This window comes from Stenella coeruleoalba (assembly GCF_951394435.1).
Source record: "Stenella coeruleoalba genome assembly, chromosome: 5".
NCBI classification, from domain to species: Eukaryota; Metazoa; Chordata; class Mammalia; order Artiodactyla; family Delphinidae; genus Stenella; species Stenella coeruleoalba.
The window spans coordinates 77,756,244-77,783,671 of record NC_137150.1 but is presented as its reverse complement, the minus strand read 5'-3'; the positions used below and the strand labels follow the sequence as shown (position 1 = coordinate 77,783,671).

At 35.7% G+C, this 27,428-nt stretch overlaps 1 protein-coding gene across 6 annotated transcripts in view; it reads right to left on the bottom strand.

The window, feature by feature from the left end:
- Positions 1-27,428, bottom strand: part of POLQ (DNA polymerase theta) — a 115,712-nt gene that overhangs the window by 10,358 nt on the left and 77,926 nt on the right. For 3 of the 6 annotated variants that reach the window (XM_079922713.1, XM_079922714.1, XM_079922715.1), the window contains 8 exons: positions 24,527-24,720; positions 20,865-21,002; positions 19,452-19,626; positions 16,818-16,944; positions 16,124-16,245; positions 8,545-8,729; positions 5,304-5,415; positions 284-408 (listed from right to left, as the gene is read on the bottom strand). In XM_079922713.1, the coding sequence (XP_079778839.1) occupies positions 284-408; positions 5,304-5,415; positions 8,545-8,729; positions 16,124-16,245; positions 16,818-16,944; positions 19,452-19,626; positions 20,865-21,002; positions 24,527-24,720 (1,178 nt within the window). Of the gene's footprint in view, positions 1-283; positions 409-5,303; positions 5,416-5,624; positions 5,931-8,544; positions 8,730-16,123; positions 16,246-16,577; positions 16,711-16,817; positions 16,945-19,451; positions 19,627-20,864; positions 21,003-24,526; positions 24,721-27,428 lie in introns of those variants that run through there. The other 3 variants (XM_079922716.1, XM_079922717.1, XM_079922718.1) reach the window with 3 other exon arrangements.

The window sequence follows — 27,428 nt, the reverse complement described above, 5'->3', positions numbered from 1 at the left end:
AGCTAATAAATAATTGGCTTACTAAAACAGAACATCTTTAACTGAAATATTACTAAGTGAACTCATATTTACATTAGTCTCCTATAGAGACTGTGTTCAGCAAATACTGGCATGTACCATCACTTCAGAAGTCCTTAATAAAATAGAAGATCCAATTAATATGCTAGTGATCTCTAAAAGGGACAATAGCAGGGTTCAGTCTTTGTTGAAAAAGTACATGTCATTAAAGTTAAAAATTTAAGTTAAAATATTAAGTTAAAAATCCAGAGAAATTTCAACATACGTGAGCTTTGTGATAAGGGTTGTTGTCTTTGATTCCTGGTAAATATCTACGCCTTCCCAAAATGGTCTGAACAAATCCATCTCTTTTACAATTCTTCACTGTCTCTCTCATGAAATGATTAATCCCTGCAAAGAAAATGAAGAAATAATTACAATCAATGTCCATCCTTAATCTCACTCACTAGTTTCAATATAGTGAAATATACCAAAACTTCACCATGATTAACATTAATATCACATCATCAAAATTTTGCATATAAACTTTCATTCACTTTTTCTTCCAGTTTTATTGAGAAATAACTTATACACATCACTGTACAGCATGACAGTTTGCTTTACATATATTGTGAAATAGTGCTCGCTTAGGCAGCACATATACATATATTGTGAAATTACCACAATAAATTTAATTAACACTCATCACCTCATATAGCTATGAAAGTTAGAAACAAAAGGGACTTTAGAAATGACATAATCTCTGTTTTTCAACCACCAACAACAAAAAATACAAAACTAAACTCTAGAACAACAGAGCAGGTACTAAAACCTAGATGGTTTTATTACAGGACCTTAAGACTACTCCATGCTACTTTTCACAGGGTTCTGTTCTTTGATCACACTAACCCTCTTTTACTCTTTGAGCTTATCTTTACCAGGCTTAATACATTCCAACAGCTCCTTGTTACCATCTATGCTATGATTCAAATAGGACCTAACTGAAACTAATGCATGAAGTTGTAATATTTTATTAGAAACTTAAACAACTCACTTCTTAAAATTCAAAAAGACTACATACAGTATATTACTCAAACACATTCACATTCCCTATACCAGCATTCATCCTTTGCTATATAGGTCCGTTATTAGGTCTTATGACTCTCCAGGATGAACTCTTTGCTTCAGATGGGCCAGTCTCTTCATTGCCCATTCCTGTCTCTGAGCTAGAGAGGTTCTTCTCTCCTGGAACATTCTTTTTCTATACTCTTTAAAACACATTTAAGTACAGAGACTGCTAATCTATCTTTATTCTTTTGTGCAATTTCTGCTTTCTCACAGCTCTGCTCATCCTAAGTAATAAACACTAATGCCTCCCAATTAAAACCCCTCATTTGAGGATTTCTATTGTGTGGCTGGCACAGATTGTGGGTGAAAGGAAGGGGAGAAACCCTGCCAAGTGCAGCTGTTGGTGATATCTGACTACTAGCATAGGAATTTCAGAAAGCAATCAGGCTCTCATCTTCTCTTCAGGAATTACTGTGATACTGCTGAGTAAAGAGCAAAGAAAAGGATGAGATTTAAGAGACTACACCTCTATGAATTCTCTTACCTGACTCCTGTAGGAAGGCTTCAAATATTCAGAGATTGCAAGAACTACTTTAAAAAAACAATCAATGCTGAGGTATAATTTACATACAATAAACAAAGCTGAGATATAATTTACATACAATAAAAGGCACCCACTTCCGGTGAACAGTTTGATGCATTTTAACAAACATATGCACCCCTCCAACAACCACTACAAGATACAAAACATTTTAATCACCTTCACAGTCAGCTCCCCATTATCAGCCTCAAACACTAATGGATCTACTTTATTACACTGTATCTTTTTCATGTTCTTGAATTTCATAAATTACACTGTATGTTCTCACTTGTGTCTGCCTTCTCTTGCTAAGTAGCATTCCATTGAAGAGATATACCAAAATCTGTTTATCCATAATCCTGTTGACAGATATTTGTTCCTGTTAAAAAGGAGACAGCAGGGCCAAAATGGAGTCACTTGTGCTAAACCCTATGTTAGCAAACTAAGACTTACTACCTAACCAAATTGCAGCCTCAACACCCCCAGGAATGTAACCTTTAACCAGTCAACCTGGTATTACATGGTCAGCACTAGTGAGGTTATCTGCCCAATAGGCCCTTCCAATCCCCTTAGGAGAGTGACCTTGCCTGAAACAATGCATTCTTTGCTAATATTTCCTTTATCCACCTACCCCCTTTCTGCCTTTAAAAAACTTTTCTCTTCTACAGTTCGGTGGAGCTCCTTTCTAGTGCTAGATGGGATGTTGCCCGATTCATGAATCATTGAATAAAGCCAATTTGATCTTTAATAAATTTACTCAGTTGATAAAGAAATGGAGTAATCGATACAGAGAACAAACAGATGGTTGCCAGAGGGGAGGGAGTTGGGGGGAGGAGAAAAATAGGTGAGGGAGACTAAGAGGCACAAACTTTCAGTTACAAAACACATGAGTCACAAGTATGAAATGTACAGTGTGGGGAATATAGTCAATAACTATGTAATATCTTTGTATGGTGACAGATGACAACTAGACTTACCATGGTGATCATTTTGAAATGTATAGAAATATCAAATCACTGTGTTGTATACCAGGAATTAACATAGTTTGTAGTTCAAATATACTTCAAAAACAAACTCATAGAAAAAGAGATTAGATTTGTGGCTACCAGAGGTGGGGAGTGGGAGGAGAGGGAATGGGTGATGGTGGTCAAAAGGTACAAACTTCCAGTTATAAGATAAATAAGTACTAGGAATGAAATGTACAACACGATAAAGCTAATTAACACTGTTGAATGTTATATATGAAAACTGTTAAGAGAGCAAATCCTAAGAGTTCTCATCACAAGGAAAAAATCTTCTTTTTCTATTTCTTTAATGTTGTATCAATATGAGATGACGGATGCTCATTAAATCTATGTGGTAATCATTTCATGATGTATGTAAGTCAAATGATTATGCTGTACACCTTAAACTTATAAAGTGCTGTGTGTCAATTATAACTCAATAAAACTGGGAAAAAATTTTTTTTAATTTACTCACTAGGATTTTTGTTGTTTAACACTTCCAGTCTTTGGCTGTTATGAATAAAACTGCTATAACATTCACATACAAGTCTTTCTTTGGACATATGTTTTCATTTTTCTTGGGCAACCATCCAATAGTAGAATTGCAGAATCATACAGTTAAGTGTACGTTTTACTTTATATGAAAGAGCCATAGTGTCTTCCAAAGTGGTTGTACCATTTTACAACCAATCAGCAATGTAAAAGAGACACAATGTTTTTAAATTTTAGCATTCTAATGTTTATATAATGGTATCTCTTTGTGGTTTTAACTTGCTTTTCCCTGAGAACAAATGACGATAACACTTGATGTAGTTATTCACATATTTTCTTTTGTGAAGTGTCTGTTCAAATTTTTGAACTTTATTTTATTGCATGATTTACTTTCTTAGTATTGAGTTGTAAGAGTTCTTTATATATTCTGGATGCAAGTCCTTTGTTAGATAATAGGAACTATAAATATTTCCTCTCAGTCTGTGGCTTGACTTTATATTTTCTTAATGGTGTCTTTTATAAATATTTATTTTTTATGACTAATTCAGTGTTATTATCACCTAAGAAATTGTTGCCTACCTCAATGTCATAAAGCTCCTCTCCCTTTTCTTCTGCAAGATTGATAGTTCTGGTTTTTACTTTTAGGTCTGTGGTTCATATCAAGTTAATTTTTGAATATAGTATGAGATAAAGTAGAAGTTCATTTTTTTTTCCATACTGGTATCCAGTTGTTCTGGCACCAACTGTTGACATGACCATCTTTCCTCCATTGAATTACCATGGCAACTTTGTTGAAAATCAATTCACCATATATGTATAGGTCTATTTCCTGATGCTCTATTGTGTTTCATTGTTCCCTGCGTCTACCCTTATACCTATCTTGATTATTGTAGCTTTATAATAAATTTTGAAACCAAGGAGTGTAAATAATCAACATTGTGCTTTCCCCCCCAAATTATTCTAGTTATTCCAGGCCCTTTGAATTTCCATATAAATTTAGAATCAGCTTGTCAAATCTGACACAAAAGTCTAATGATATTTTGGTTGGAAATGCACTGAATCTATAGAACAATTTACAGAGAACCGTGATAACAATATTGTGTCTTCTAATAAATTAACATGGTAAACCTCACATTTACTTAAGTATTCTTCAATTTCCCTCAGGATTGCTTTGGAGTTTTCAATAAAGTCTTGCACATACTCTGTTAAATTTATCCCAAGTATTTCATGTTTTTTGATGTTATTGTAAATGGTTTTATTTTTACTTCATTCACTAATTGTTTATTGCTAGTATATAAAAATACAACTGATTCAGGGACTTCCCTAGTGGTCCAGTGGTTAAGACACCGCATTTCCATTGCAGGGGGCATGGGTTTAATCCCTGGTCGGGAACTATGATCCCACATGCCATGCTGGCATGGCCAAAAAAAGGAAAAAAAAAAAAAAATACAACTGATTTTTACAAACTGACCTTGTATGGTGGGAACCTGTGCCAAATTTAGTTATTTGTTCTAGTAGTTGTTTTTGTTGAATTCATGTGATTTTCTATGTACAAGATCATGTCATGTGTGAATAAAAGTTTTTCTTTTTGGGGACTGGGGACAGGGTAGATTACAAAGGGGCATAAAGGAACTCTCTGAGATGATGAGGTGATGGTTCCATACCTCAGCTGTAATGTAGACAGTATGATTGCGTGCATTTGTCAAAATTCATAGAACTATACAACTAAAAAAGGTGAATTTTATTGTGTGCAAATTACCTCAATAAACTGCCGAAAGAAGAGAGAATTTAAAATGGTGATATTCAAACTGCTCTATAAAAGCAATTTTTCTCTCACAGTTTCTGGTACATTTACTCAATGGTTTACTGTTTCAAGATAAAGCTATGTAAACCTAAAGCACAGGACAATTCCTAGATTTTATAAGATTTTCACAACGACACAGTAGCATATACATCAACTTCATTTTGCTATTCCATTTCTGTCCCTACTTTTATGAAAAAAGCACATCTCTAAGTAAGGTTGATGTTATTTAATCAACAGTGCTTGATGAAAACTTCTGTTAATAGAAAATTCTGTAACACAAATTTTTAAAAATATAATATGGAAAGAGAGTTGAGAAGAATAGTATCTAGAAGATAATTAACATTCAATGCTTCCTTACCGGTATATCTGGATTTGAAGGAGTCAATGTAAAAAGCAGCATCATTTTCTTTAATACCCATCTGCTCTCCCAAAGATTTAGCTCCCATTCCATAAATGATTCCATAGCAAATCTGAAAGGGACTCATCACACACAGTAAGTAAATTATAGGTCATAACTACATAAAATGCAAACATAAAAAGTTCATTAGGATTGAGATTTGGTAAACTTTTCATAGTGAGTCAAAGAAATGATTAGATTTGCTTTGGTGGGTTAGATCCATAGAAGCTGATATCCAGTGAGCGCCTTTACTGCCTTTTAGCAATACTTTTTGAGGTGTGGAGAGAAAGAGAAGAAGGGGCAGAATATGAATGAATATGAGTGGGTGAAGAAAATAACCCTAGTTGTTTAAAAGGAAATATTTCTGACTGTCATTTATCCAGAACTCTTCAGAGAAGCTTTCTACTCCTCATAATACTTCATTAACTGCTGCTTAAAGAAGTGCCTAGGAGTCAGGAAAGAGAAGCATTACAAACATTCCTCTCCTCACCTTTGAATAGCACTAAAAAAGCAGGAAGAGTAGACTACATGGCTTCATAATAGGGAGGACGTCATTGGAAATAAATATCCTCTTCATCTCACAGCCACCTGAAATCCCACAATTGCAGAATTCATTTGGGTTAAAGACAAACTTTTGAGAAAATTTTGGGAGTAGTGGAGGAAAATGGTCTAAATAGGTCAATAAAGAAACTGATTTAAGTAAGTCAGAAAGAAAAAGACAAATACCGTATGCTAACACATATATATGGAATTTAAGAAAAAAATGTCATGAAGAACCTAGGGGTAAAGCAGGAATAAAGACGCAGACCTCTTAGAGAACGGACTTGAGGTTATGGGGAGGGAGAAGGGTGAGCTGTGACAGGGCGAGAGAGAGTCATGGGCATATACACAGTAACAAACGCAGTAAGGTAGACAGCTAGTGGGAAGCAGCCGCATGGCACAGGGATATTGGCTCGGTGCTTTGTGACAGCCTGGAGGGGTGGGATGGGGAGGGTGGGAGGGAGGGAGACGCAACAGGGAAGACATATGGGAACATATGTTTATGTATGACTGATTCACTTTGTTATAAAGCAGAAACTAACACACCATTGTAAAGCAATTATACCCCAATAAAGATGTTAAAAAAAAAAAAAAAAAGAAACTGATTTATTAATAAGTATTGCCTGGGTTCAAATCCTAGTTCCACCATTTACAAGAGGTATTATCTTGCACAATCTACCTTGTATCTCAGTTTCTTCAACTATAAAATGAGGACAGTAATACCTGCATCATGAGTTTGTTAGGATTAGATGAGTTATTTTATATATGTGTGTGTGTGTGTGTGTGTGTGTGTGTGTGTAGGATACCACCTGACATAAAGCAAGATCATATAAATATTGTTAAATAAAATTTAAAAAGATAACTTGCAAAAATTGATTATCAAAATCCAAAATACTTCGCAAAGTATTTTTTTTTTAATTACATTGAGAGGGAGTTTTTTCACTCCTGTTTTCTTTTCCTTTTAGGTCTTTTTACACTTTTTTTTCTTAATTCAGATATTACTTAGTGCTAACTGATACCTCAGCAAGACTGAGATCTAGATTAGATGGTTCAGTGCATGACGATTCAAGAAAAAAAAACTGGTATATCATAAACCCTATTAAATCATGCAAGAACTTATTAAATAGAGGCAGCTATCATCAGTATATAAATGCTTAGATTATGGAGTCAGAATGTCTAAGTTCTGTCATTCTGAACTTATCCTGGCTCCACCACTTATAGCTATATGACCTTAAGCAAACTACTAACTTTCTGTGCCTTGGTTTCCTCCTATGTAAAATGGGAATAATAATAATAAAACCTATTTCATGTACTTACTACGAGGATTAAATATTGGAATATTACCTATTTAACTTAGGGTTTGATTCTTGCTAAATGCAGGATTTAATCTGAGAGGATTAAATAGAGAAGACAAAACTGGCTTTCTAAATAGTGGAAGAAACAAGTGTTGGCGCTAAACAGGCAGTGGTGAGAGGAAGTGTTTCATGCCTAATGAGCCAGTCAAGAATCACAGCTGTGAGTAACAAGAAGTGCAAATGTAAAACTAGTAAAGCAGGATCTTAGAGGTGGTGTGCCTTTACCTCAGCCAACAATCCTGCTCTCTTGAAAAGGGCATCAGATTTCCCACAGGTCATGTGATAAACAAGTATCAGTTGTTAATCTAGGCCAGGGAACAGTGTGAATGTGGCCTTTGATTTTCCCTGTGCCCAACAGTCATCCAGGAGTAGGAACTAATATGGGCCCATGTGAAAAGTCCAAGGGCAGTATGAAGTTTTACAGGCAGATTAGCTAACTAATGGCCTCAAAAAACTAAAAAGCTGGGTTTCCCTGGTGGCACAGTGGTTAAGAATCTGCCTGCCAATACAGGGGACACGGATTCGATCACTGGTCTGTGAAGATCCCACATGCCGCGGAGCAACTAAGCCCGTGCGCCACAACTACCGAGCCTGTGCTCTAGAGCCCGTGAGCCACAACTACAGAGCCAGTGTGCCACAACTACTGAAGCCTGAGCACCTAGAGCCCGTGCTCCGCAACAAGAGAAGCCTCTGCAATGAGAAGTCCATGCACCGCAACAGAGTAGCCCCCGCTCACCGCAACTAGAGAAAGCCCGTGAGCAGCAACAAAGACCCAACACAGCCAAAAATAAATAAATAAAATCTATTTTAAAAAATAATAATAAATAAATCTTAAAATAACTAAAAAGCTAATAGTTACTGATTATAATCCGCAGCTCAGCAATATTTATTTTTCAACAAACATTCAGAGAGCATCCTTCTATAAAAGGCACCATGGCTCAATGCGTGTGAATATAAAAAGATAAATATTTGTGTGCTTACAGACTAGAAAGAGATTTTAAAAATACACACACACACACACACACACACACACACACACAACATCTACCACCACCACCACAATATCTACCACTAATGCATACAGATTTCCCAGAACTAAGTAGGCTCGGACTAACTCTACCTGATTCTTTCTATTGACTCTACAAAGGAAAATATGAATACCATGAGACAGGCTCAGGTGAACGTTGTGAAAAATCCAAAGAGGGAGAAATCACTCCTCAACCACAAATGATTGAGATAGTTAAAAAATTTTTTTTAAATCATAAAAATTCTCCTCATTTATGTTAAACATGTTCAGTAAAGACCACCTGTTTTGCTTGTTGCCTCAGATCATCCCCAACAGACTCTGGCTCAATCATCTTCCATTCAGCTGCAATACTCCTGAAAACATCAGCTCCAGTGTTTAGTACTTGAATGAGACGATGATCGTGGGATAAATGAGCTAAGATCCTCAGCTCAAGTTGAGAGTAATCAGCAGCTAATATTAAACCACCTGAAACAGAAATGATTTTAGAAAAGTCGGTACAAAGACAAAACTAAGTTTTATAACACTGAGCAGGATGACAGAAATTTAGTTCCAACATACAACCGTGAGATCATGTAAAAAAGCTCAAATCAAAAAAAGCTAAAACCTTGCTCTTAATATGATGCAATTCAGCTCTGTAACATATAAAAATTTTTTGCTTAGCTTTCAAGGATATGTAATATATGTAAAGCCACCCTTGACCTCTGCCCGTTAACCACTGTGGTAGTGCTTTCCTCAGTGTTCCTATAGCACTGATACATAATCTAAAATGGTTCTTTCATGCCTCTCCCACGTAACACTGAGCCATTAGGGATGGGAGATAATCTTCCTTTGCATTCTACAGAAATGCACAATTCCTGGTACCTAATAGGTCCTTAACAAATGGTTGTTGAAGGAATGAAGGAATGAGTGAATCAAGAAACTGGTTTCTAATGTGTGCTGACATTTTAAGGGGTATGGAGAGAAATGTGTGCTCTGCTTTGAAAATAAACTTGCTCAACAAAAAAAGGTCAAATGGCCTGTATGTGAAAAAGAGTATTCAAATAATTAAGAGGATTCAAATAATTTATCTATGGACTAGGAATGACTGGATAAGCACGGCAAAAACAAAATAGAACAAGCAAAAGCATAGTTAAAGAAAAAGTAGAAAAATATTTGCAACTGATATCACAAAGGACTCACTGCTATATTGTATAAAAGAGGTGCTATAAATCAAGAACAAAATATAAACAAGCAATTCACAGAACTAATAAAAACAAAAGAATCTTAAACCTATTAAAGAATGCTTAACTTCATTCACAATAAAAGAAATGCAAATTAACTCTATAACAAGAAACAATTCTTTTCTACTTGTAAAAATCCAGAGGTTGGATGGCACATTCTGTGGCAAGGCTGTGGAGAAAGAAAACACTCATACATTGTTACTTGGAAGTAAATGGTAACTGTGTCCCATTAGATGGCAATTTGACAATATCCATCAAAATTAAACAGGCTTTTAACTCTGTGACTCAGTAAACAAGCCCACAGGCTGCTGCAAAGATTATCTGCATACAAATTAAACTGGCTTACGTTCAAATTTCTTTACTGATAATCACAAGTCTTCAGCATAAAAATATTAAACAAAAAAACAAAGCAAACAACAGTGTATACAGAATGCTTATGCTTGTGTAAGAACAGAGGAAGAAAATAGTACATATTCATATTTGCTTGTATCTGTATAAAGAAATACTGGAAGGATATATAAGAAACTCAAATATGTAATTAACTATAAGAGTTATACATAACAGGGTAGCTAGGACAGGGAAGGAAGCAAAGTTTCTCAATATATACCTTTTAAATATTTTGATTTCTGAACTATGTGAACGAATAACCAATTCAAAAATATATAAATACTGATTTGAAACAAATGACCACAACTTTTATGGCCTTTCTGCCCTAAACAAAATAAAACTGGACAAACTATATGAAATAACAGTTTTCAGATGTTGGACAATAGGCAATGCAGGACTACAATCCCTGAGAAAGGGGAAGGAGAGGGGAGATAAGAGGAGCCATGCAACTGTCTCAAGTTTCTGAATGGAGGCAGCGCAGGGAAAGAGGTGAAACAAAGCACTGTGGTCTCTGAGCTGGAAGAAGAAAGTGTAATTTGGGCCTGCTGAGGCTGCTACAACTTGTGAAATTTGGAGAGAAAGGAACTTTGCATAAAAGGATCACCAGAAATATGCACAGTAATCCCTTTGGATTTTTGACCAAATACTAAACTGTGCAGGGAGAAAGTTCAGAGAACCAGACAAAGAACAAACACTAAAGAAATAGCTATTATCAAAGTTCAGCTATCAGCTGAACTACTTGAACAACATACTCTTGAATGTTGAAAGATGTTCAAGCTCTGACCAGACTGAGTGGAGAAATCCTGCTGAACAACTTGAGCACAAAGTAGAGACCGCAGTAAGGCCAAACCTTACAATGATGGTTAATCTAGCCCTAGAGTAAAGGCTACTCTAAACGTCTGCTCACAAAGCTTAAAAGACTCAAAATGATCAAGCTGATGTGAAAGTAAATTAACTGCCTGCCAGAAGAAAACGCTATAAATGAAGACTACAAAATCCAAAGAGTTAACAATGTAGTAACCATAATGTTCAGCATGCAATAAAAAAAATACTAGACATATGAAGAACCAGGAAAATGTAACTCTGACCAGGAGAAAATTCAGTCAATAGAAAAATGACTCAGAAATTACAGAGATGATGGAATTTTAATATGTTCAGGAATTTAAAGACATATAAAAATAATGATGGAACAAATAGTGAATTACAATAAAGTAATGAAAACTATACAAAAACTTAAAATTCTAAAACTGAAAATACAATATCTGAAATGCAAAATTCACTAAAAGGATATAACAGCATTTAGACACTGTAGAAAAAAAGATCAGTGAACATTAAAACACTCAGTAGAAAATATCCATTGCAGTACAGAGTTTAAAAAAATGAAGAGAGGGGAATAAAGAAGAAAAGAAAAAAAGTTTCAGTGATCTGTGGGACTATACTAAGTGGTATTACACATGTATATTTGGAGTAATAGGAAAAAAGGGCAAAATATGGACAAAAATATTATAAGAAATAATGGTTGAAAATGTTCCAAATTTAATGAAAAATATAAGCACATAGATTAAGAAGAAGAAAGAAAAAAAAACCTAAGTGGACTCAGGAAATTCAGCAAACTCAAAAGCCCAAATAGTAAAGCATAAAAAACCACCCAGAGACTCACACCCAAATCAAATTGCTAAAACTGAATAATAAATTTAAAAAATCAAAAAAGCATCCTGGGAAAAAATATATTATGCTTGGAAGAATAGCAAGAAAAATAGTGGTGTACTTCTCATCAGAAATAATGCAAACCATAAGCTAATGGAAATATATATTTAAAGTGCTAAAAGAGAAGGACTATAAACCCATAAATCTATGTCAAATAAAAAAATCTTACAAAAGTGAGGATAAAATAGAGAAATTTAGACATGGAAATGCTAAGAGAAATCACTGTCAGTAGAACTGCACTACAAAAAAAACCTTAAAGAAGTACTCTGGGTAAAGAAAATTGATAGCAGATGGAAACTTGAGTCTACTTCAAAGAACAAAGAGTGCCAGGAAGGGTAAAAAAGTAAACAGACAGAAAAGACACTTTTGTTTCTTGATTTCTTTGAAAGGTCATAACTGTTTACAGCAAAAAAAAAAAACTACATAGCAAAGTTTATAATAATCATAGAAGTTAAACGTATTACAAAAAATGGGAAATGGAAAAACACTCCTTACGTTATGGATGAAGTGGTATAAAATTATTTGAAGCTAGACTGTGATGTGATGCATATTGTAAACTCTGAAGTATCTAAGATATAGAGTTAAAAAGATAATAGAGGGGCTTCCCTGGTGGCGCAGTGGTTGAGAGTCCTCCTGCCAATGCAGGGGACATGGGTTCATGCCGCGGTACGGGAAGATCCCACATGCCACGGAGCGGCTAGGCCCGTGAGCCATGGCCACTGAACCTGCGCATTCGGAGTCTGTGCTCTGCAACGGGAGAGGCCACAGCAGTGAGAGGCCCGCATACCGCAAAAAAAAAAAAAAAATAGAGGAAATAAAACAATAACAAAAATAGTCACTTACAGTTTTTAAAAAAGAATAAAGAACAGATAGAACAAAATACAAATGACAAGACAATAGACTTAGATCCAACCATATATCAAGAATTATTTTATTTTTTTAACATCTTTATTGGAGTATAATTGCTTTACAATGGTGTGTTAATTTCTCCTTTATAACAAAGTGAATCAGCTGTACATATACATATAGTCCCATATCTTACATTTAGTAGTATATATAAGTCCATGACACTCTCTCACTTCATCCCAGCTTACACTTCCCCTTCCCCATGTCCTCAAGTCTATTCTCTATGTTTGCATCTTTATTCCTGTCCTGCCCCTAGGTTCATCAGAACCTTTTTTTTTTAGATTCCATATATATGTGTTAGCATACGGTATTTGTTTTTCTCTTTCTGACTTACTTCACTCTGTATGACAAACTCTAAGTCCATCCACCTCACTACAAATAACTCAATTTCATTTCTTTTTATGGCTGAATAATATTCCATTGTATATATGTGCCACATCTTCTTTATCCATTCATCTGTCGATGGACACTTAGGATGCTTCCATGTCCTGGCTACTGTAAATAGAGCTGCAGTGAACATTGTGGTACATGACTCTTTTTGAATTATGGTTTTCTCAGGGTATATGCCCAGTAGTGGGATTGCTGGGTCATATGGTAGTTCTATTTGTAGTTTTTTAAGGAACCTCCATACTGTTCTCCATAGTGGTTGTATCAGTTTACAATCCCACCAACAGTGCAAGAGGGTTACCTTTTCTCCAGCATTTACTGTTTGTAGATTTCTTGATGATGGCCATTCTGACCAGTGTGAGGTGATACCTCATTGTAGTTTTGATTTGCATTTCTCTAATGATTAATGATATTGAGCATCCTTTCATGTGTTTGTTGGCAATCTGCATATCTTCTTTGGAAAAATGTCTATTTAGGTCTTCTGCTCATTTTTGGATTGGGTTGTTTATTTTTTTTGATATTGAGCTACATGCGCTGCTTGTAAATTTTGGAGATTAATCCGTCGTCAGCTGCTTCATTTGCAATTTCCTCCCATTCTGAGGGTTGTCTTTTCGTCTTCTTTATGCTTTCCTTTGCTGTGCAAAAGCTTTTAATTTTTATTAGGTCCCATTTGTTTATTTTTATTTCCATTTCTCTAGGAGGTGGGTCAAAAAGGATCTTGCTGTGATTTATGTTATAGAGTGTTCTGCCTATGTTTTCCTCTAAGAGTTTGATAGTTTCTGGCCTTACATTTAGGTCTTTAATCCATTTTGAGCTTATTTTTGTGTATGGTGGTAGGGAGTGTTCTAATCTCATACTTTTATATATACCTGTCCAGTTTTCCCAGCACCACTTATTGAAGGGGCTGTCCTTTCTCCACTGTACATTCCTGCCTCCTTTATCAAAGATAAGGTGACCATATGTGCATGGGTTTATCTCTGGGCTTTCTATCCTGTTCCATTGATCTATATTTCTGTTTTTGTGCCAGTACCATACTGTCTTGATTACTGTAGCTTTGTAGTATAGTCTGAAGTCTGGGAGCCTGATTCCCCCAGCTCCATTTTTCTTTCTCAAAATTGCTTTGGCTATTTGGGGTCTTTTGTGTTTTCATACAAATTGTGAAATTTTTTGTTCTAGTTCTGTGAAAAATGTCATTGGTAGTTTGATAGGGATTGCACTGAATCTGTAGATTGTTTTGGGTAGTATAGTCATTTTGACAATGTTGATTCTTCCAATCCAAGAACATGGTATATCTCTCCATCTATTTGTATCACCTTTAATTTCTTTCATCAGTGTCTTATAGTTTACTGTATACAGGTCTTTTGCCTCCTTAGGTAGGTTTATTCCTAGATATTTTATTCTTTTTGTTGCAGTGGTAAATGGGAGTGTTTCCTTAATTTCTCTTCCAGATTTTTCATCATTAGTGTATAGGAATGCAAGAGATTTCTGTGCATTAACGTTGTATCCTACTACTTTACCAAATTCATTGATTAGCTCTAGTAGTTTTCTGGTGGCATCTTTAGGATTCTATGTATCATGTCATCTGCAAACAGTGACAGCTTTACATCTTCTTTCCCAATTTGGATTCCTTTTCTTTCTTTTTCTTCTCTGATTGCTGTGGCTAAAACTTCCAAAACTATGTTGAATAATAGTGGTGAGAGTGGACAACCTTGTCTTGTTCCTGATCTTAGTGGAAATGCTTTCAGTTTTTCATCACTGAGAACGATGTTGGCTGTAGGTTTGTCATATATGGCCTTTATTATGTTGAGGTAAGTTCCCTCTATGTCTACTTTCTGGAGGGTTTTTATCATAAATGGGTGTTGAATTTTGTCGAAAGCTTTTTCTGCATCTGTTGAGATGATCATATGGTTTTTCTCCTTCAATTTGTTAATATGGTTTACCACATTGATTGATTTGCATATACTGAAGAATCCTTGCATTCCTGGGATAAACCCCATCAATAGTTATTTTAGATAGTTAACTAAACAGTACATTTAAATGGCAGAAATTTTCAGGTTAAATCCATATACATTTAATTTAAATTAATTTTAAAATTTTAAACAAAATCAGTATAAAATATTGTTGTGTTAAACACAGTTTTATTATTTAGGTAAGAATAAATAAATATCATGAAATATTATTTGGCCTTAAAAAAGAAAGAAATTCTGACACAATTGCTACAACATGAATAAACCCTGAAAACATTATGCTACGTGAAATAAGCCAGGCACAATAGTACAAATATTATATGATCTCGAGTGGTCAAATTTATAGGGACAGAAAATAGAATGGTGGTTGCCAGGTGCTGTGGGAATCCAGGGGGACAGTTATATTTAATGGGTACAGAGTTTCAGGTGGGGATGATAAAAAGTTCTGGAGATGGATGGTGGTAATGGCTGCACCACAATGTGAATGTACTTAATGCCACAGAACTGAATACTTAAATATAGTTACAATGGTAAAATGCTGGTAGTTCATATTTAAAAAGCAAAGCTGAAAACTGCCAAATGGGTTATACTATCATAGACCTGAATTCACCCTTGGAATATAAATTTCTGACAGAATTCAAATAAATTCAGCTGGTTAACTGCACTCACCCAGAGCTGCCAGGTGGCAAAAAGAGCAAATATGTATACAAATAATAGGGATGATCTGGGAGATAGATCATGACTTCCAAATGTTTTGATGACGAGTACTGAGGAAAGGTCAGACAGAAGTAAGATAGCCTTGAGGGTTACCCCCTGCAATAGGAAGCAGCAGTGGGGAGAACTGGAGAAGAAACAAAAGAGCAAAACAAGTTAGAAAGAGACCAAAAAAAAAAAATTGTGCCCTTAGAGGTCGGGGGGGAGAGAAATTGAGGAAAGAGAGGGTTAACAGAGTGACAAATGCTATAGAGAAGTCAAAGAGGATGACAACTAACAAAATTCACTGGATTTTGCAAAAAGGTTTACAATGACCCAGGATTACATGATTTCAGCAGGATGCTAAGCAAACAGCACAGAGGTTTCCCACAGAGCAGATCATGAAGACAATAATGACTGACTGTTATAAACCTGGCAACATGAAGGGGAAAAACAGGCTCCACCAAAGAGAGGAAAGATGGAGAAACTAATGTATTCTTCTGAGTCTTATTCATAAATCAGGCTTTATCAGTGCTTTGAAAACCATTCCCACAGCAAAAAGAAGCTCAAAAACTATCATCGGTCACCTTACCTGGGAAAGGCACAAAGGCATGTCTCATGCTAACTGAAAACGGCATTCCTCTGTCTGAGGCTCTCTCCTCCATCTTTCCCTGGTGCCTGGGGTTCAGGCCACAACCCTTCTTTTTTCCTCCTCTGTTGTGCGAAAAACATCATCAGCTGGACATGAAGTAGTCTTAAATATATGAAAATGGTCTGAGTTTTTCAGTAAGTCAATATTTCCATCTAAGAAATTTAAAAACCTTATTTGAAACACACTTTAAAGCTTAACAAATATACTAGACCTCGTTCAGCAAACCTTCAATTAAACAGGAAGGTATTTCTGTAATAACCTTTCCCACAAACTGCTTCACTCAATTCAGTAAATCTCATTGACCATATCTAATATAAATGATCTGTGCTTTTTCTTCCTTTTGTGAGCATATGAAGAGGGCAGGAAGGGGTATGTTCCAGACACTGCTAAACTTGTCCCTTTAGTTTTTGACTTAAGCATATAGTGCTGGTTGATTTAATTAGTGACCCAGATTTTCAGCTTTTTGCCATCAACTAGCTTCTTTATAGACAGACTCAGGATTTGAAATAGAATAGAAATGTGTATGCCTGGAATAGAAAATTAAACTGATTTCATTATTTGTCCAATAGGCTATTTTTGAGCCATTCATACTCCCAGAAGTATATTAACCCAAATAAAGAGAAATAGAGTCTACCTGCCCATAGGAAGTAGGCCTTTGCCTAGGGCTTGAGAAGGTGGGCTTTCCTCTACTAGTGTTGGCATTTTGATCTCAAAATCTCTTGGTACATTCTGAATATTTGGTTCTATAAAGGTTATTCGTCCTAAAATCAAGCAGAATGAAGACATAAAATTAGGGGGGGAAGGGAAGAGGGGAAATCTGACATTTACTTTAACACGAATACCATTTCTGAATTATCCTAAAAATGCATGCTCTGTTATTGTTAAACTAAATTTAAATGATATACACTTTATTATGTTCATGTGTCTAAAAATAACAAGTACAAGACCAATCGTGATATAAGTGAATATATGAATCAGCTACAATACAGTGTTTTATAATTAACCTCGTTCTACAGAAACAATCCCATGATAAGAATATGATAAATCATACTATTTCTACGCTAAAATGAGTACCAGAAGTTAGCACTATAAAATGCTAGCAGTTATACAAATGAGTAAAAGACAAATCAAATGGATCTTAGGAGAAATGACTGTCGAAGCCTTTAAAAGCCAGGAACAAACAAGATACAGAAAAGAGGATCTGAAGCAGAAGAGCAACTGAGTGCTGAACAGAACAACTGGGGCCACAGGAGTTAGGCCACAGGATGCAGGAGATGGAGTAGTAGTGAGAGATGGTGACTAGAACGTTACTTTCTAGATATCACCTGGCCAGTTTTCCTCCTCCTCCTCATCACTTATCACAAGAATCAATGGTAGGTAGCACTGACATGACTAGAAACTAGAATCAGGTGGCTAGTACATTTTCTAGGAAACAGAAAGCTATTTGTTTTAATGCTTATGGCCTTTAATTTCCCCCAAATATTTTACATTTTATTTATTTATTGGATGAATTTTTCAAAAACACACAGGTGTTGTTCAAAAAGTTCGGGTAACTGACTGCTACTGCAGTTTTTATCATACACATATAGTGACCAAAAAATCCTCTGTTTTATGACACTCTTCATTCTAACAGGCTCTCTACTAGCTACTGTATGTAATTCCATCTTCTTTAGATGAATCAGAGATCTTAAGTATCTCAGATACTGTTTTTCTGAATAAACTCCTGATACTATATCCTCGTTATTTTGATTTTAGCAAAAATTAGTGTTCAATTAATGGTAGATATTATTACACTTATTAGCATTAAATGGCCTAATCAATTTTATAAAGCTAACAAATAGCACAGGAAAGAATCCAAGTCTCTTTCTGCCTCAGCACACTGTCTTCTCTTCTATGATAATATCAATACTTAATATTCAGGTCTAGTGTTTGAATTAATGAGGTAACACTGGTAGACAAATAAAATGGCAAAAGTAAATTACAAAACATGAATATAGCTTCATGAAGATTAATTCTAATAATGAAAGGGCTTTACTATACTTAGGTAAGCTTGTATTTCTAAAATATTCTTTAAATGTAGGCATAGTATAATGAAAAACAATCAGGAAAACAACAAGGAATTGATGACTTTCTGCTTTATACGCAACAAATAAATGTGCAAAAGCTTTGAAAACTCTAGGTTGATTGTTTTTTCACCAACAAGGATTTATTTTACATAAGTTTACACATTAGCATACGTTTCAAAATGAACCTTAAAACAGGGCAAGAAATAGGCAAGAAGCACCAAGAGGTTACCTAAATAGGGAGAAGGAAGAGGAATTGTTTAGAACAGAGACTAAGCAAGCAAAGAGAAAAGCAGCTCCTCACGGTGCCCCCATCCTCAATAACAGCAACAACTGATAATGTACCACGCATCATTCTAAACACTTTACATGTACTGACCTATTTAATCCTCAGGATGACCCAGTGAGGTAGGACTGTTATTATCTTGTTTTATACATTTGGAAACTTGAGTACTGAAAGGTTAAGTACCTTGTGTAAAGATTCTCAGCACCAAGATTCAAACCTTGTGAAAATGTGATATCAAAGTCCACATTCTATACCACCAAACTAAAATGCCCCCTCTATGAAGGAGTTAATGCTGCCCTTTCTTCCACTGCACATTGCATTTGACAAATATGTGAAGCTGTGCACTACCTAGAAAAAGAATGCTTTTTTTTCTTCATGAGATTACATGCATACTGATCCCAAGAGGGCCAAAAGACATGCAAAGGACTCTACAGCTTTCTTTTCCGATTGAGTAAAGTAAGACACTCCCTTATTACTGCACAGGCCTACTTAGATTCAACTTGGAGAGACTCTTAAGAGATTCAGAATAGGGCTGTGACTGAAATTAGATAAGATCACTGACTCAAATAAATATTTAATTCCTGGCCATACTCTCATCCAATCTCAGACATCCAAGTTACTCTATACAGTACTTGAAAGCAGGAACTGTTATCTTACTAAATTTCATCTCTTTATCTACCTGATATTCACCTATGCTTTGGATGTAGTATGCGTTTCATAAATGTTTATAGAACTTCACTGAACCCAATGATCAACATTCGAATTGGTCGTCATAAGCAAATATTACATATGCAAATATTATATTATTATTATTATATTATATTAAAATATTATTATTTGCTTATTACATAAGCAAATATTACATATGAATTTTTTTTTGCAAAACTGGATATTATCCATATTTAAGATTTCTCATTACCTGTAGCAGTGTGTGATTGTGATACAGGATAGATTCTTTCCATTCCAAGGAAAGGATTCAGACGTTTTTCCCGCTGCAGGGGAAAGACCACTTTGGTAATAGCATTAGTGATTCTTCTCCACTCTAATATCAAGCCTGGTAAAGGATGTAATGCCCTTAATTTATTTAAAACATCCTGCCAAAGAATTATAATAAAGTAGGATCAGATTCTTGTCCAAATTCCATAGCAAACTAGAATCTCTTTTAAGTAAACAATATAATCTCAAAACTAAATTTGATAACTCCTGTATCTAAACTCAACTTTACTATTATAAAATTACTATTTGGGTTTTTTGGAAATCACCATAATGATAAATCTATAATAACTATAGATTATAAAATGTAAACATGTTAATGTTGAGTAATGTCAATTTACATCTACTATTAAAAAAAAAATCAATGAGATGTCAACTTAGTAAAACAGCTGCTTCCCCACACCCCACCCAATTGTTTACATCATCTCTTTCCTTTATATTTTCCTCCTCCATTGCTCATGTGATTGTAAGTTTCCCAGTCTTTTTTTTTTCCTTCTTTTTGCCATAATACTTTCATGGTCTTTGTATCAAGGAAATTTATTTTTAAAACTTTGAATTTTCCATGCTACAGACATTCAATGAACCTTTAAGGAACAAAAACTTGTAGGGTAAAAGGGCCAATGCGATTAAATAAAAAGTTTTGCTACAGAATGAAGCTGTGGAAACTTCCCCGGGGCAGGCAAGTCATAATTAATAATATTATGGTCAAAATTCTACAGAATGGCAACTTGGACTGCTCTCTCCATGGCTGTTGTGGCTGTACTTTCTATCCTTATTTTCCATTGATAATTCATTCAGTAAAAATGTAAAATTAAGGCTTTCTCTCTTTTGTCCCATGTATACAGTTTCCAAGGGTTGTGATTCAATTTGACTTTGAAATTAACATATTAGATTCTCAAAACAAATGCATGGAAAACTTACTATTTTGCTCTGAAATTGAAAAAAACAAAATTTTATTTATATTGACTGTCTTTTTATTTTTTAAATTCTTCCATACCTTTCTGTTCATGTTCATATAACGACAGAAATTATATTATACTAGAAGTCCAAGAGTAGTGCATATCAATAATTAATGTCTATATAGGTCTGAATTTACAAACCTTTACATTGTTTTAATGATAGGAAGGACACAATTGCTAACTCAGATTATGATCCAGATTTTCCATGCTGGAATGTTTCCATAGTGTTTGTGGGCAGCTGAACAAAAAACCAATTTGTTTTTGTCTGGATAAGTTCAAATGGTGTACTACATTGGATCTTGATTTCATCAGCATTCTTTCAGGACACCAAAATGCTAAAAGTAGTTCAGATTCTGCCCTGTGACTGCCCCAAAGAGCACCTTACTAGTGCTGAACTGTTTTCCCAGCCTTAGCTTCCATCCATCATCATTCCCTCTTCTGGTAGAACCCAAAGTTTTCTTGCTGCCTTGGTGTTTTCTCTCTCCATTTGGTGGCAACTTCAATTCCAAAAATAAAACCTGCAAGAAATTAATGCTTCTTTAGTCAAGAATCAAATCACAAGTATTATCATTCAGAAAACATTTAAAAAAGTTATTCGAGAAAAGATTCTATACATTTCAACATGGATTGTAAGAATATTTTTGGACAATTTGGAATTATCACATTTAATAAATAATGGCAATAAAATCTTACATCAAGTAGGCTGTCTATACCCTAATTTAGTCAGTATTAGATTAACAGTAACACCAGGCTCTTAAACAGTCAAGAATACAAGAATGTATATTCTGTGCTGAACGACTGACAACCTATTGGCATTGCAACTTTAGGTTGCTCTGATTATAAGCTCACCTAAATACTCCTTGATGTGGTGACCAATGCGGCTGCTTGATCATTTAAGCCCCATAGAGGATAAACATGGGAGCCTTCGTGGCTATTGTGTGATCACAAAACTCAGAGAACACTAAAGTAGGAAGGGGCCCCAAAAGCCATCTAATTCCACTACCACAAGGCTAGACCCTGAGAGGTCCTGGGCAAAAAGCCAGGAGAAGGTGATTGATCCAATGCAGCAATAATGAAAGTTAGAGAGTGGCCAGTAAGCACCCACTGAAGAAACTAGGCTTACACGGAACAGGGATCCAGGCTGCGGGTCAGAGGGAAGATCCCATGTATACCTTAAACTCACTAGTTCTTGTTAGAGGGGTTCCAATTTAGGCAATTCAGAACACTATCTACTCTTTCTACTCATTCATTTATATACTTTCAGTAAGATTTATTAAACCTTGGATTATTTTCCCAATAATAATTCTAAAAATTGAAACCCTTTGCATGAGAATTTTTTCTACAAGTTGGGCCAGGGGTGGAAGTAAAGATATACCTGTTTCCCTAGAACAGTGGTGATGACAGAAACAAAAATCTGGTTTTAGTTTTAAGTAGTGTGAATAAGTGGGGTCCTAGGCATGAAAATTACTGAGGCTTACTATGGATGTTAATAACTAACTTGCCCAAAGACTGTGTTATATAGATATGAACATATGCACACATAAGGATTGGGGTTGCTATATTTAGCAAATAAAATTACATGATGCCCAGTCAAATTTGAATGACATGGAGCATACTTATACTAAAATATTGTCCACTGTTCATCTGAAATTCAAATTTAACCAAGTGCTGGTATTTAATCAGGCAACTCTAATATACTTATCAAAGAGTATATAAATGAATGACAGCAGAGAAGAGAGAAGAAAATAACTGAATAGAAAAAATGAAACATTATTACAATAACAATAAATCGACAACCCCAGGAAGGAAGACCTATCATAATTAAGACAATTTAAAGATCTCAAGTTTTATCTTAAGCTTCCATTTTTGGTGAATCCTTCAGAATTAATTATAAAAACTTCACACATAAATTCTCTCTTCAGGTCTTAACTAACACATCTGTGACTGAGGGAGTTGAACTGGATGGGAGCAAGAGACACTAATATTTATTAAGCACTTCCTATGTGCCAGCCATCAGGCTAGGTGCTTTAACATGCAATCCTTATAACAACTTTATGACAAATCTGCAAAGTTTAGACAGTTGGAGAAACTTGCTCAAAGTTGCATGCCCAAAATGTAGTAGAATTAAGAATTAGAACCCAAAGTCTTCTAACTCTAAAGTCCTTTTTCTTTCTACTAACCCATGCTTCCCTCTAGACCAGGAGTCAGAAACTTTTTCTACAAAGGGCCAGACAGTAAATATTTTTAGCTTTGTTTTACTGTCTGTCACACCTTTTCAACTGTGCCATTATAGAATGAAAACAGCCACAGGCAATAAGTACATGAACAGCTATAGCTGTGTTCCAATAAAACTTTATTTACAAAAACAGGTGGCAGGCCAGATCTGGCCTGCAAGTCATATTTTGCTGATACCTTCTCAAGACCAGTGCCATCCAAGAACTTTCTGCAATAATAAAACTGTTCTATATTTGTATTGTCCAATATAGTGGCCACTAGTCACCTGTGGCTATTGAACACTTGTAATGTGGTTAGCATGACTAAGGAACTTAATTGATATATTTTATTTAATTTCAGTTAATTTAAACTGAAACAGAGATAAGTGGCTAGTGACTCCTTTATTGAACACTGCAGCTCTAGATGATTAGTAACATCTTGCCTATTTGAAAGATTCAACTTAAAATCACCAAGGATAAAATAATCAATGTATGAAAATGTTAGATTACCTTTAATATAACTTCCATTTTAACATGAAGATCTAAGAACAAGCCAATAATATCAAAGGACTTTTATTCTAGGCCAGAGTTTGGTCTAGGCCTAAGGCCCACACGCCTTTGCACCCATCTGAATCACAAGAGTACTGGTTCTTGCCTTTGCCCCAAGCCTACTTGTGCTGATATCCAGAGATTCTATATTTTTGACAAGTTCCCCATGTAATTTTAGGTGTAGCGAGCTAGGTTCTGGCTTGGGGACTTGTGGACTAAAGAAATCAAAAGAAAGTATTTTAAAACACCCCAAAAAACACCACTGAATTCAATACAAATGTACCACGTGATTAGGAGAAACAAAGTTCCTCATTTTTTAAAAACGCATAACTGTGGCTAAAGTGGGGGGGGGCATTTGTAAGCCCTTTATATAATATTTATACAACACTTACTATGAGATAGGCACTGTTCTAAGTGTTTTACATTTATTGCTTATTCCTCACAACTCTATGAGGTATTTCTAACATGAGGTATTTTACTGATGAAGAAACTGAGATATAGAGTTAATGAAGTGGTCCAAGGTCATGGAGTTAATTAATAAATAGAGCAGGTAGCATTCAAACCCAAGAAGTCTGGATTTAAAGTCTATAATACCAATATACTATAATACTGAATCACATCTAGATAACAATAGAACTTCAAAGATATCAAGAGTAAGCACCCACCCTGTATCAGTAACTCCTCTAAAACAACCCAACCACCCTTTATGGAGTGTGGGGAGGGAAGAGAACACCAACTTTTGAGTGGCGGCGGCGGGGGGAAGAGTAAACTATGTCAAAATTTATCTAAGATGATAAAAATATTAGTAGGTTTAAAAAAGCAGAGCGTTCCCAAAATCCCTTTTTCACTAACATCTAAGAAAAATATCTAATTTTGCAGTGAAGAAGGAGTGAGAGTTCATGAAATTACTAACTTCATGGAGAAACACCTACACTGTTATACAACTACCACTATGGATCTCATAGTGGTAGTTAATTTTTTAAAATAAAAAAATATTTACTGGGTGCCCCTTCTGTTCCAGGCAAATCTCCTTATGGAACACACATTCTAGGATACTTCTTTACTACCTTCCTATTCATAAATATAGGTATAAACTTACAAAGGAGATGTTAGAATATTCTATCTCCAAAGTATTCTGGTTAACTGATTGTTTTATTTTACTGATCTTTGGTACTTAGGTAAACACACTTATGAAACACACACACACACACACACACACACACACACACGTTTTTGCTTTAAAAATGACTTTTCTAAATTTTTTATTCCCATCATACAACCTCAGCGATGTCATCTGAACTGGTGAAAGAAAAACTATGGCCAGCTAGTTGATAGGCCTGCGTCTCAATTGCATCCAGTTTGGCTTGCATTATGTGTTTCTGACTTTCACATTCTGCGGTACTAAAGCCGATTCCATTTAGTTCTAGCAAGGCCAAGCAGTACTGGGAGGGCATCTCCACTTTACAGAAGACATCTGGAAGAAAAAAAGAAAGCAAAAAACATTAATTCACCAGCTAAGTGACTAGATCAGCATGATTACCTAAACATACATAGAATTTTTCTGGGAGAATCAGAGATGCTACTAAGCTATCCTTCAAGATCCAGTCTTTTGAGCAGCATTATCAAACCATCAGTGAAAGGTATTAAAGTACTTTCCACTTTTCCACTTGAGTATTGGATTACTATCTGTGTCCATGCAGAGTAAAACAGGCAATCTTATGAACAGTCTGAATTATAAGAGATTGCATTTCTCCCAAGATGATGTTTCTGCTTCTACTCTTAGCAAGAACAAGGTAGCCAATCTAATTTGCTAAGCTGACTACAAAAGGTTAATTCACCAAAATTTTTTCCAGTATTCCTGGTCCCATGGTATGCCGGCGTGCACAAAGCTAAACATGAAGGTATTATATTTTCCAATGCTCTAAGAGTAAAGAATAAGATTCCTGAAGTAAGAATCAGAGTATTTTTCTATCTGCTGACATTTCTCAACAGAATAGTCACTCTAAATCAGTTTTCCCAGTATGTTCTTTAGAATATTAGTCTCAAAAATACTCTATAAAAGGCTGGGATTGAGAGACACTGTATACTATGAGTTTCATCATTTATAAATTACTCTTAGATGTTCATGATGCCTGTTAATATATTAAAGGCTCTGAGTAGAAATGAACAAAGACAACTATTTAATTTTGTTTTAACCAAAAGTCTGAAATCATTTGACCATAAAACCCTTTATCTGTGTAATATTTATTAACATTGTGAAAAGTAAGTGTCCATAGAACACTCTGTGGGAAATGCTATCCTAAAATTATTAAGAAAAAATCCATAACAAAGATTTCTGCTCCAGTACTATGGCTCACTAGGACTCTGTGTAACCCTGGCCTGCCTTCCCCAGCTCCACATACACACTTTTTTTTTTTTTTTTTTGGCTGTGTTGGGTCTTCATTGCTGTACGCAGGCTTTCTCTAGTTGCGGCGAGCGGGGGCTGCTCTCTTCATTGCGGTGCACGGGCTTCTCATTGCAGTGGCTTCTCTAATTGTGCAGCACGGGCTCTAGGCGTGTGGGCTTCAGTAGTTGCGGCACGCGGGCTCAGTAGTTGTGGCTCATGGGCTCTAGAGCACAGGCTCAGTAGTTGTGGCACATGAGCTTAGTTGCTCCACAGCATGTGGGATCTTCCCGGGCCAGGGATCGAACCCGTGTCCCCTGCATTGGCAGGCGGATTCTCAACCACTGCACCACCGGGGAAGCCCCCACACATTCTTTAAGGCACTCTTGGTCTCAATCAGCAGGCGAAATCCCAAAGGACACCTGTAACCACCCCCAAAAGCAAACAATTGAGAGCTACTGGCCTCTAATAGTCAGAACATACTGGGCAGTCAGAGCCTGGCTTTGGAGACTTGGAACCAGAGCAGAAATTCATGTGATGTGGGACCAGAGAAATAAGGAACTAGGGTCAGAAAGAGAAGAGTCAAGAGTGGTAGGAAGCCAGCCTGGATTCACAGACAGTAGGAAGAAACAGGGTTGCAATGGGAATGGAGTCCTACTGCAAAAAGGTTGAGGGAATAATAGATTTTTGGAGTAGCAATAGGAGGAGAAGCTGATTCTCAGACTTCTGTTCTGAACCAAAACTCTCGAGAAAAGCTAATGTAGGCCTTGGATGAAGTTTAGTTTAGTAACAAGCAGAAGCCAGAGCATAGCCTTTCTAGAGGAAGACTTCCCCCAAATAAGCCCTGCAGGGCTCTACTGATCAAATCTTGTATGATTTCACAAAGATTATAAAAAATATAAGATAGCAAAGATGTATGAACTGGACTCAGCAGAAACAACAAATGACAGATTTAGATCCCTAAGAATTGCAGGTATGGAATCATTAGAATGGAGCACAGCTACGAATGAACTATCTACAAAATCAAACAAGATGAACAGAAACAAAACAGGAAAGTGTAAATATGTCAATAATCACAATGAATAGAAACACATCAATCATCATAATAAATTGCTAAATTTGTAAAAAAAAAACTGATAGTTTGAAGAAGAAATAAGCTATACTTTGTTTATAAGACATCTAAAAAGTAAGGATCTAGAAGGTTTAAAGGGGTAGAAAAAAAGATATATGAGGGGCTTCCCTGGTGGCGCAGTGGATGAGAGTCCGCCTGCCGATGCAGGGGATGCGGGTTCGTGTCCCGGTCCGGGAGGATCCCACATGCCACGGAGCGGCTGGGCCCGTGAGCCATGGCCGCTGGGCCTGGGCGTCTGGAGCCTGTGCTCCGCAGCGGGAGAGGCCACAGCAGTGAGAGGCTCACGTACCGCAAAAAAAAAAAAAAGAAAAGAAAAGATATATATATGAGGCAAGTATTAATCAAAAGAAAGTTGATGCTGCCATATTCATTCCAAAAAATAGATTAAGAGTAAAAATCATATTAGTGGAAAAGCTAGTCACAACATAATGATAGGTTTAATGCACCAGGAAAATACATCAATTTTAAACCTGTATGCACCTAATAAAATTGTCTCAAAACATATAAAATTACCTGAACTACAGGGAAAATCAGATATAGAAGATTTAAACAACAACATTGAATTAACAGACATTTATAAAATTCTGCATCCAGAATTAGAATACATATTATTTTATATGCACACAGAACATTTACACAATAGTTCAAGTTTTAGGTTACAAAACAA